Below are 12326 nucleotides of genomic sequence, written 5' to 3'. Positions count from 1 at the left end.
TTTAGGGTAGTTCAGCTACCAATGGGAAAAATGAAGGCATCCAGATTCCCTTTGTCTATCTGTTTTAATTACCTTGTTTTCTCAGTAACAGCCCTGAAATCTGAGATTATAATGGGTAGCTAGCCAGCACAGATGAAAGAATAATGGCCCTGCACAAATTAATTTGGTACATCTCCAATGGTTTGACAGGACTCCTGGCTGAAATGTAGCTGTGGTTCTGAGACAGTTAATGCCACAGGTGTAGCTTCTCTAAATTTTTTTTTGTCTGATAAGAGACAGAAATGCAACTTTAAGCCACTGAAATTAAATCCTGCTATTAAAGCTTGTGAAAGGAGAAGTCTGAAGATGCAGGCTGGCTCTGCCTGGGTTTGCAGGAGCCTCATCACATGCAGTGGTGAGCTGGCAGGCTGCTGCACTCACTTCTCCATGTGGCAGGTCGTGCCTGGGAAGTGCATTTAGCTCCTGGAATTATGGCACCCTGCTACAAAAGAGAATTCACTTGCAGCTCCCCGTAGCTTGGTTGTGTAAACTCCACGTAAGCAAAAGCACTGCCTTCCCCACAAGGCCACACTGTGTCCTGGTGAAATCAAGGAATACATACATCAAGGCACGGGAGAAGGCTTGCCAGGCAACACTGAACACGCTGCCAGATCTCAGCTAGAGCAGCATTCATTAGCTGTGAGGCACAGGATAAAATATAAGCACAGGGAAATCAGCGATCAGAAGGAAATTAAATTGTGGCTGCAAAGCAGAGAGGGCTTTGCAAGAGCAGAGAGCAAGAAATCTGTCAGATGATAAAGGTGGAAAAACACCCTAAAGTTGCAGCCTGCCTAGGAAGTTGAGCCCCTTCCTAGGAAAGAATGGTGTGGAAAGCCCTCGCCACACTCAGGCACACAGGTCCTGGAAGGCTCTTTTGCAAAGGCTGCAGCTCAGGCTCTGGAAACAAAGCTGGCATCAGGCATGGAAGGTGTGGAGAGTGGTGGAGGCATCCAGGCCAACACTTCCAGCTGTGTCCCAGTCATCAGTGTGTTCCCCCAGCTCAAGCAGAGTTATTACCTTCCAAGAGAGGGGCTCCTGCAGCCCCTTTGTGCTCCCAGCTGGGGAATCACTGATGTCTGTCTGTCTGTGGGACAGCTCAGATCTCAGAGTGTGTCAGATGCTCAGCAGAATCTCATCTGGTTCTCCTGTTTTTATGGGGCAGAGGTGCAGTCTGTAGCATCCAGAGTGCCACCAGGAGTGTAGGTGGCATCACTTGAATGTGCAGAAACAAATTGTGGCTGTAAAGCAGCAGCAGCTCTGTGCTTACAGCCCCAGGATTAGGGGAGGTGGGAAATTCTAGAATGTTATACTGCTTAATATATTACTGTGCCAGCCCTACCCAGCTGCTGCTTCAGTTTAGTTGTGAGATTTAGGATTTTTCCTGACCTGCAGACTCTGAAAGATTATCAGTACATAAAGCTATTCCAGTTATCCTATGTTTTTCTATCCCAGTTTGGATTAAACTGTTTGTAATGCAACTGGTGCTACATGTTTAGTTAGCAAACACAAATGCTTTCACTCTACTGATCCAAGTCTTGGAATTAGAGTTGTAGTACCTTGCTAATAAACTGTTATCTCTTAAAATAGATATAACCATGAAGGACACTTAATTCTTCAATAGGAGAGTAAAAGATCAGCAAATTGTCACTCAGATACACTGGGTGTACCCTAGGAAAATTTCCACTCACTCTGAAGAAGTAAGGACCAGCCCCTGTCTCAAATATTCTGGAATTCATTTGGATTGGAACCACAGGTTCCTATGTGGGCTTGCACCACAGGTGCATTAGTTGTCTGGCAAAAAAATCAGTTAAAATCAGTAATTAAGGAAAACTTCACCTTCTGGCTCTTTTGCTATGAACTTTGAACTTATAAATTTCAACTAATCAATTGATGACACGGTGCCAGGATTGATTTTTTCAGGGTAAGCAAAAAGCTAATCGGGGAAAAAACAGCATTAAAAATATACCAACAGAAAACATGACTGAAAAGGAGGTGATGCTTTCCCTGATGCCAGCATTCATGAAAATCAGTAAACTGTAACTGCATTGAAAAATGCTGCTGGCACTGCTGTAAGAACCAGGCCTTTGTTACTAATTAGATGTGAAATGCTCGTTGTGCGATTAAGTGGTGGTAAATAAATGTTTCTCTTGTGTATATGGATAGCGAGAGGATCCTATTCATTCTGGATGGGAAAGGGCAGGAATGTTCCTAAGCCAGACACAAGGACATCCCTCTCACCAAGTGTGTGTCCCTGCTCTGTGTAGAACTCAAAGCAGCTTTAATTCTTATCCAGTAAGCAGCTCATTTTAATTTACTTGAGAGAGAGAGACTGATACAATACCACACTATTTAATGATTTGATGATGGGTAGTTAATTATTAAGTTTACATCGAGATAAACGGGGATAATTTTGTTCGGCCACAAAGTTTTAAATTCCTTGAGGTATCAGGGATTTGCTTGTTTATAGCAGCTGATAATCTGAGCCAGGCATCTCAGTGATGATCCACCAGAGCTGGGTACAGGGAGCTCTCTGTTTGTTCACTTACCTGCCCTCTGAGTTTGTTCTGTGGCTGTGCCACTCTTGTGAGACATGCAAGAGGAGAGCTTTGGATAAAATTGGGGTTTATGTATAATTTAGGGATGTTTTGTAAGTCCTTTGCTGCCTTCTAAGTGTTTGTGTATAGAGAAAATTCAGTTCCTTGCGTAACTGGCACAGTAAATGCTTTGCAGAGATCTGAGGGTGTGTTACACTAATTGTTGACAGTTTGCTCCACAGCTCTGTGTCAGATTGAATTTCAGTCTGTTCCTTTTTATTGCCAACACGACCCAAACACAGCAGCCGATGCTGGTGTGGCCACAGCAGATGTCAGTCCTGCATCCTGCTCACAGATGTGGCACCGAGCTTTGCTTCAGCCCTGTGCAGGGAGGTCTTGTGCAGGACTTTGCTCTATTCCAGCACTGCTGTACCTGCAGTGGCCCCTTCCTCCTTTTGTGTTTATTTACTGGATCTGCTGCAGGGAACTCAGTCAACAAAACCAATTTCCAACCTCAAATCCCTTCTTCAATAAATACACTCTCCAAAGACAATCAAACACCCTGTGTTAAGTGAGTGTGCAGCTTGAAATATTGCTGAAATAGCAGGCAGAGGTCTTAATTGTGTTTAAACACTGTGTTGGAGCATTGTGCAATTTAGAATGGCTGTGTGGAGCTGAATTGTCCTTGTTTCCTCAGACAGTGATGGTCCATCACAGGGTGGGCTGTCCTGGAGAAGAAGGGGGAGCTCAGGCTGGAGAAGGCAGGAGAAGACATCCCCAGGCTGGGGAAGTCCAACAGCGCTCTCCCTCTGAAATCTGGGGATTACAAATACTTGCAGAAATGATACAGTGTATTTTAAGCAATTTACGAAACATTATTTGAAGGATTAAAAACTTGGATGCCGAGTGTACAAAGAATAGGAGAAGGATTCTGGGAAAGCTGTAAGACTCTTGGGTGGCAGCCAGTACCAGCCTGCCAGTTGTTCCTGTCTATAATTATGCCAGCATTAGTGCTTTCATAAATCTTGGGAGAGCAGGAGCGGAGAGGCTATTTCCAGGCTATTAATGCCAGGATAATTAGAAATATCGGCCAGCCTCTCCAATTAGTGCCAATAGAATCCAAAATACCAGCCAGTCTGAGTAATCTGAATACCAGTTGGTCTCTGAGTGAGTCTGGGGAATGTACAATAGCAGTTCTAGAAGAGGAATATATACACTATCAGGGTTTGTACTGTTATAAAGTTAAGGATACCTTAAATGTTTGGCAATCTTGGCAAAGTTTTAACCAGCCAGGCTGATAAATGGAGTTTGCTTGGCCCATTGCTCTCAGTTCAGGAATTGTGCTATAGGTGAGATTTTCCATGATTTCCCTATTTTGCCAGCATTATTTTATTAACCACATGCTTGGTAATTGGTCACTTTGTCCTCTTGGAAAAACAGCAGAGGAAAATCATTTTTTAAAAAAGCATTCTTAAACAGAAATCCAAAAAAAAAAAAATTAAATGTTTTCAGTTATTTATAAGCTGTGAAGTCATTAAAGAGTTGAGGAAAAATTAGTTTAAGGCAACTCAACCTGTAAAAAAGAGTTTGCATAGGGGGAAAAAACTATTTTTAGTAGTGCTGCACTGATGAATGGATATTTTACTAAAACATAAGATTACTAATTAGGTTTTGTATAGTCTGCATTTTAAATTTATTACTGCTGAGCTGAGAAGTATGCTCACCTGTTACTTTTGTCCTAAAGAAATTCTATTATAGAACTCTAGCTAGGAATTCTATGGTAGCACTCTATGGCTAGGGATTTTAGATCTCTAAAGGTTTTCTCATTCACAAAACATTTCTGCTTTGGGTTTCGTGATTCTTTCCCAATTCCACTCCTTAATTTATTTGAGCTGTGCAGAAATGCTACAGCTGGAGCAGGTGGGTGAAGTTGAAGGTGATTGTGTGTAAAGGAGTTCTAGAACAAGTGGAGGCTCCCACTGTGTAAATAAAAGTTCTGGCTGTTTGCCAGCGTGCTAAATGTCCCCTCAGTGCCTCCACATTGTTGTGCTGTGCTGGAGATGTGTGTGGCTGCTTCTAGCCTGATAAACACCTTCTGGAGATACACTACAAACGTTTCAGGGAGCTTTTCCTTCTGTGTCACAGACTGAGGGAGAAGTAGAAATTGGCAGGGGCTGGAGAATGGGCCAGTGAAAAATGCATGTCCCACTCAGGTGTTTTGAGATCTTTAGTGGTGATGTTCTGGGTGTGGAGGAGGAGCAGTGTGTGGGAGGGCAGAGTGAGCCCAAGGAGGCACAGCAGGTGAGGCTGTTGGCCCTGTAAACAGTAAAATGAAAATTAAAAATTGTACAGACACGTGGCAAAACTAGTAAATGGCTCAGCAGAGCTTTTCAGTCAGAAGAAGTTGCAGAGATGGGCATAACCCTGTATTCTGCACATGCTGGAGCCCGTGGATGTGCTTTGTCAGGCTTCCATTCTGGTGTGCTTTTGGGTACTTGATAGTGTAATTGTCCAATCATTTTGTATTTGAGTACTGAAATTAAAACTCCTTTCAACTGCTTCAGTTCTGGTAGATATTATTTATGAGGAGCTGAGCAGTCCATGTCCTTTCTCCTGAAAGATTTCAATCTGATGTTTACCATGTGTGGCTTAGAATGAGTCCACCAGATATTCCCTGTTACTTTAGGGTCTCTGTCCTGCAGCAGCTCAGCTTTATTTCTGCCCCAGGGTGTACCAAGCTGGAGTGGATTGATAAGGGTTTGCTTTTGTTTTAAATGTGATGGGGTGGGGGAGAGAACTTCTGAGCTTCCTTGTGCTGAGTGCTGAGGTACAAAGCAGTACCTGAGGAAGTATTTGGGAGCAGCAGAAGCATCTCAGTACCCCCTGGGCTGCTGCCTGGTGTTGTCTTTGCCAGGATGGATCATTGCCCCAGGTCAGGGTGATGGGAAGCTCCCATAAACCATCCCTCTGCAGGCAACTTCCTCAGCAAAGCTGCAAACCCTGTTCACTCATCCCATGCCGTGTGCTCCGGGCAGTGGGGTGGCTGCAGGACCTGGCACGGTGAATGTTCCTCTGGGATGGGTGAATTTTGCCCCGGAGAGCACAGGAAAGGTCACACCCAGCTTGTCCCACTGGCTGTGGCCGTGCTGGACCGTGGGGAGAGAGAGCCCTCTTGTGGGATAGGGAATTCCTGAAACAATCCCAGCCAGGGATGCACGTGTGGAGGAGGACAGTGCTTGCAGAGAAATGTTGGCTGCACCTTGCCTGTGCTCGGGGAGATTCAGAGATTCAGTTCATTCATCATTTTCCCACTTTTTGTTGTGAGTGGGATAAATTGCTCTTCAAGCTGGGGCTGTAGACACATCTCACAGCTACAAGAAGGTGAGAAGAGGAGGGGTCTGACAGCTGGCAGACTCTGCTGATCTGTGTGATTTTCAGAGCACAGCAGCGCTGTCAGTGCCTGCACAGCTTCCTTTATGAAAACATCTAATTCTGATATCATTTAGCAGCTCCTTTTCAAATGAGCCTGGCGTGGTTTTGTTTCATGGTGATCTGATTACAGATTTCTCTCTTTCTAGGGAAAGAGGAACAGTGGTTTCAGAGAATGTTACTTTGGGAGCCAGAAGCACTGCAAGCTGACCAAGCTGTGCCCGGCTTTGGGTTACACCTTCCGGCTGGCGGCCCAGAATGACATCGGTACTAGGTGAGTGCCTCAGGGTGCACACTTTATTGAGAAAAAGTGGTGCTTGAAAAGTTTACCTATCAATGCCAGCATAAAGAGGAATTTCTGGGGGATTTTTGTTTCTTTTCTCTTCATGGTTTCAGGTTAGGTATCTGACATTTGCTGTGTTATTAATGCTTCAAGGAAAGTCATGCTTTCCTTGGTGATATCCTTCACCTCCCAGGGAATTGCTGTGTACCTTCAGCATGATGAGATCAGCCTAAGCAGATAGGCTTCTTTTGAGGTGTTAAATGGTGTTTTGTGGTCTATTCCTAATACAGAAAGAATACATCTGTTATGTAAAATTCCCACTAGGGACCTCTGTGAACCAAGAAAAACAAGCAAGGGGAAGTTGAGTTACAGATTTTGAAAGGAATCTTGATATATTTATTTTTCTGGTTTAAAGCAAAGCCCTTCTGTCTCTTTTCAGCAGTACAGTCCCTTCCTTCTTCAGGACTGGCAGGGCTGGCTGATGGGGTGGGAAAGAAGGGAGAGACAGGCAGGGCTGAGAGAGGACAGGCACTTCCAAGGCACTGAATGATAGGGTTTAGCTTCTGCTTTTCCTTGCACACAAACTGATGTGCTCACATGAAGATAGGAGAGAAATCAGACTTAGTTCAATCATCTGGGAGCTGCTAGGGAGCACTAGGATGAAATATTCTGTATCTGAGGGGCAGAATGTGCCCAGAGAGACGTTGTGCTGCAGGGACAGTGCGTGCTCCCATGCTCAGGCAAGCAGAGCAGGCCAGGAAAGGTTTAGTTGTGAAGAAGCCAAACATCCAGTGCCCTTGTGTACTCCTTTATTGTCCTGCTTAGCTAAACAGGATCTAATCATTATTACAAGGACACAAAAGAAACACCAGTGGTATATAACAATGTGTTTTGTGGAGGGAGACTCCTGCATTGTTCTCTCTTCTAAAACACAAGCCTCACAGTAATTTATAGCTTTAGAAAGCTGCTTTATTCATGTTTCTGTGTTTTCCCTGACATGGACTGAGATCACTCATGTGTGCACAGAGTCCCTTTTCCCAGCTTCTTGCAAGATTAATTCTCTCCCCATTGAAATAATACTCACTGTGGAGAGAAAGGGGGGGGCTGAGCTGGAGCTGCTGAGTGTAACTGGAAGGGAATTGGGTTTGTGCAGAGTTCTCAGTTCTGGCATCACATTTCTTTGTCAGATTCCAGATTTTTAAAATATCTTCATCCCCCACTCCCCCTCTTTTTTTTTTTCTCTTTTTTTTTTTCTTTTTCTTTCTTTTGTTGGGTTTTGTTGGTTTTTTTTTGCTTGTTTGTTTGTCTGTTCTGGGGGCCTTTTGTTGGGTTTTTTTTTTTGGTGTTCTTTCTCCCTTTTTTCTCTCCCCTCAGGCTATTAAGGAAGGAGTGAGCTAAAAACTATTTATGGTCAGCTGCTCTGTGCTAATCTGTGAGATAAGCACCAGCAACACGTGCCTTACTTTTATAGACAGCACTCAAAATAAAAGGATGATAATGTCCTCTTACACTTCATGTCATGAGATGGTTTTGGTTTGTTGTAATGCTTGTGGACTTAGCATGTATGCTGATTTTTGTCTTGTTTGGGTTTTAGTTTTAGGTGGTTTATTTAAATATAAGTGTATTTCACTAAATAGTTTATTTTTGAGAAAGAAGATTTGGAGTAAGGAGATTTAGCTTTTTCTGTGTGTTAAGTTCAGGATGTGACTTTTTTAAAACCACGACAAAGGCACAAAATATGTGTTGTACTTTGGAAAAAGACTTAAAAAGAATTGCAAGAATGTCACCTTCCATTGAAAACTTGATCAGAGTATAGAAAACGTATACTCCACATGTCAGGTTCACCATCCAAAAGTTGAACACTTGAGGCTTTATTCCCTATATTTTAGCTCCCCTTTGTTAAGTGAGGTTTTCCTCCACAGTTAATATCACGTTAATAATTTTAGGAATTCATGTATTTCCAGTGTTATTGTGGTGAGATCTGTAAAAATGACTGAGAGACACATTTATCCTGCATTTTTTTCTATTCTTAGTTCTGGCATTTCCTAACTGGGTGTTCATCTTTTCCACCTGAGAAATTTGAACTTTGTCCAAATCTTTTGAAAATGTGAAATACTTCTCTAAGTAGATTGAGGTTTAGGTTTCTTTAGCTTTGTGTTTTTGTGGGTATTTTTTTGTTTGGGGGTTTTGTTTGTTTATGTTTTGTTTTGTTTTTTTTGTTTGCTTTGTTTCTTTGTTTGGAAGTGGGGGGATTGGAGGTTTGTTTGTTGGTTTTTAATATTCCTCTCTCTCTGCTCTGTCTCTGAGCAGTGGGTACAGCCAGGAGGTGGTTTGCTACACTGCAGGCAATATTCCTCAGACCCCTTGTGCACCACGGCTCATTCGAGCTGGCGTGACGTGGATCTCATTGCAGTGGAATAAAGTAGAAGGATGCACACCAGAGGAAGTGATTTCCTACACCCTGGAAATTCAGGAAGAAGATAATGTAAGTACTGTGTTGCTTAAGCTGAGTTTTGATTTATTAATTGGAGATGACTGAGAAGCAGCATGGGCTGCAGCTTTGGAGGGCCTTCCAGGAGTACTGGGTACTTGGCAGGGTGGAGCTGTGTGATTTGCTCTGCTGCACAGCAGAATTAGGAATCCTTAGCTAAAAATCTCTGCTGTCATCTGTGATTACTTACAAAGCCACACAGGAATCTGTGAGATACAGGGCAGCTTGTCCTTAGCTAGGTCAATCTGCCATGTCCTCCTGGCTGCTCCTTGGTGGGTTTGTCTTCTGTCATCTCTCACTTCCAGTTGTGTAGGAGATTAAACTGCCAGGATTGGTTCTGTGCTTATTTTGCAGCAAAATTACATTATCCAGGGCAGCTGCAACTTGTTTCTTCTAAAGAAAAAGTATTATGGCCTTGTAGTTTAAAACTAGTAGTATAGTAGTATAATAAAAATAATAATAGTAGTATTATAGTAGTATAATAATAATCTTATTATATTTTATATAATAAAATATGTAAGGGTTTTTCTTGTGTTTTTTTCTTTTTTTAAAAGGCACTCACCTCTAAAGCCCCTTTGCTATAACGTGTTGTAGGTACAGACTAACACAAGGAACGCTTTCTCAGCTTCCTCAGTTATGAGAATTTGTTTGGTTTTATATTTTTTTAGGATAGTGTGTTTCACCCAAAGTACACTGGAGAGGAGCAAGCCTGTACTGTGAAGAATCTCAGAAGAAGCACACAGTATAAATTCAGGGTAAAGTTTTTTCCTCTTGTCATTGTGTAGTGCTTTCTGTTTTGGGTTTTTTCCAAGATGTGCCACCCAGAGTGTGGTGTCCCTCTGGAGGTGGCCAGAGGCTGTGTGTGAGGCCAACACCTGGCTTCTTTAGGTCTTGGGAGGAGTCAAAAAAGGAGCAACAAAAAGAAAAAAAATCATGGAGTCATGGTTTGGGTTGGAAAAGCACCTGATTCCAACCCTCCTGCTGTGGACAGGGAAACCTTCCACTAGACCAGGGAGCTCCAAGCCCCATCCAACCTGGCCTTGAACACTTCTGCCCATGGGGCATTCACAGCCTCTCTGAGCAGCCTGTGCTGGGGCCTCACCACCCTCACAGGGAATGCTCTTTTCCTGCTCTCTGGGACCTTGTGAAGCTTCCTGAACTACCCAAAGAATTGGGAAGTTTTTGTGTTGTTGCTCTGAGACGATGCCTTTTAGTGTTGTAAAGGCTGCTGTGGCTGGTGAGAGAAGAGAACCCTTAGTGCTGCTTTGCAGCCCTGTTTTCAGGTGAGACATGTATTTTACAAATCTGCATTGATACCAGAGCAAATCTGTAGCCTGATGTCACTGGCTACAGGCACAACTTTGATCTGACTTTTGATTGTGTGATTACTGATACTCTGAATTACTTTGTTGTAAATTGCAGTTAGAAATATCTCCAAAACAAAACCAGCAAAGTTATTGTTACAGTTTTCTTATTTTTATCTTATGAGAAAAATACTGCAAATTGACACAGTTATTTAAAAAAGATGACTTTTTCTTTAAAGAGAAAACCAGCACTGCTTTTATTGCAAACATGTCATGATCTGTTGCTGATGGAAGGAGAGGAAGAAATCTCTGTGATTTATAAAGAAACATCATGACAATCTAATATCTGTTATTAGAATCCCACACACTTTGGGATGTGACATACTTTCCAGTTTGGTGACATTTGTGCAATTACTGAAAGAAGTCCCATGCAGAACTGCCAGAAAAGCACTTGCAGTAAACAAGGGCAAACTGGTTGTGGTTTTGTTTCAGCTGTTTGCTTCCAATGTGGAAGGGAAGAGTTCTCCCAGCGAAGTGTTGGTCTGCACAACCAGCCCAGACAGGCCAGGACCTCCAACCAGACCTGTGATCAAGGGGCCAATAACATCTCATGGCTTTAGTGTGAAGTGGGGTAAGCCAGCTCAGGTTGCTTCATTCCAGCTGCTTCCTTTATTAATGGGGCAAACCTCCACACAACTTCTCTTTCAGTGCTTTTTCCACACATTTTGTTTGGATCATCATTATCCAGCAGCCTTTATCTGATTCATGCTGAAAATATTGTTACCCACTCCTGCTGCAAATAACCTGGTGTAGTTAATGTGGAGGAGTTTGTGGAGAAGGAGCTGGATCAGAAACAGGTTTGGTAATTGTTTTGTTATCTTTTACTTCTATTTTTGTCTTATTTTTTCAGACCCTCCACAGGATAATGGTGGTTCAGAAATCCTAAAGTATCTGCTGGAGATTTCTCAAGGAAGCCCAGAAGGTAAACTTGAGTCAAGTTGTCTCAATTTCAAAACACTGTGGCTACTCTATGGAATCCTGACTCTTTAGGTTATTATTGTTATTATCATTAATACACTAATAATGTTATTGAAACAGTGGTTTGTACTTTGCAGGATTCCTGAGTGAGCTGGGGTTGGATTTTGGGGAGGTTTTGTAGTGGGTTTTTTAGGTATCCTCTTTTTATGAATAATGACAGAATTTTAGGTCATATGGCTAAATCTAGAATTATTTTTATTTGTGTGCATATATTTGCACATTTATACATTATCTAGAAAACTCATAATTATTTAGATCTGTAAGTGTATGTATTTGCATGTCTGTCTATGTGTTATGTCTTCAAGTGGGAAATAACATTCATAGTAATTGTTATTATTCATGTAATAGTAATTATTTTCCCGAAATGCATAATTTGTGGAAGACCACATTAAAGATTTTTCTTTCTCCTAGACACTGCTAAATGTGTTGCTTTCCACATCTTTAAACTTGGATATATCTTATTTTTAGCAAATCAGTGGGAAGTGGCCTACAGTGGCTCTGCTACAGAATACACCTGTACTCACTTGAAACCAGGCACTTTGTATAAACTCCGGGCATGCTGTATCAGCACTGGTGGACACAGTCAGGTGGGTATTATCTAACAATAAGGGCTATTGGGTTTATATTTTTCAGAGATTTATCTGCTAATTTTGGTAAAACATTTCTGCTTTCAAAAGAAGGGAAATGTTTTCCCTGTAGCACAGTAAAACTACACTGATTGCAGTCAATCTCATTCTGCAAGTTGCTGAATTTTGGATTTCTATGTGTACATAATTTTCTTTTCTGCAAGCTGCAATTTAGTTGAGATTTGGTTTCTGCAAAACCAGTCTGTAGTTGTTTATATTTACATTAGAAAAGACCATGTTTATCTGATGTGGCCACTTGCTTGAAAAAGGCCACAGACTCTTATGTGCTTGACCCTGTACTGACTGGAGATGCAGAAAGAGGTAGTTTGTTGTAACAATTATCTTTCATATGGCTGGATCCTTTAAGCTTTTGGCTTCCTTTTTTCAGACCCTGATTCCTGTAATTCTCCTCTTTGATTTAAATTGTATTTGTACTAATGTACTTGATAGCATCTCCTCTCTTTTACTGTTTATACAAATTTCAATGAAGCAATGGGTGTAAAGAAATTTCTTGTGCTGCTCTGTAGCCACAGCTCACTTTAAAAGGGGTGGTTGTGCCAGAGGGATAACTGAGCTGTGATC

The 12326-nt window shown here is 42.1% G+C and overlaps 1 protein-coding gene across 1 annotated transcript in view; it reads left to right on the top strand.

The window, feature by feature from the left end:
* Window positions 1–12326, top strand: part of FNDC3B (fibronectin type III domain containing 3B) — a 182610-nt gene that overhangs the window by 132571 nt on the left and 37713 nt on the right. Inside the window, exons 12-17 of the mRNA XM_019007844.1 lie at window positions 6152–6276; window positions 8596–8770; window positions 9445–9531; window positions 10573–10711; window positions 10991–11062; window positions 11587–11710. Coding sequence (XP_018863389.1) covers window positions 6152–6276; window positions 8596–8770; window positions 9445–9531; window positions 10573–10711; window positions 10991–11062; window positions 11587–11710 — 722 coding nt within the window. The remainder of the gene's footprint in view (window positions 1–6151; window positions 6277–8595; window positions 8771–9444; window positions 9532–10572; window positions 10712–10990; window positions 11063–11586; window positions 11711–12326) is intronic.

Source organism: Parus major, chromosome 9 (genome assembly GCF_001522545.3).
Source record: "Parus major isolate Abel chromosome 9, Parus_major1.1, whole genome shotgun sequence".
NCBI classification, from domain to species: domain Eukaryota; kingdom Metazoa; phylum Chordata; class Aves; order Passeriformes; family Paridae; genus Parus; species Parus major.
The sequence above is the reverse complement of the archived record's forward strand: the minus strand, read 5'-3'. Positions and strand labels throughout refer to the sequence as shown.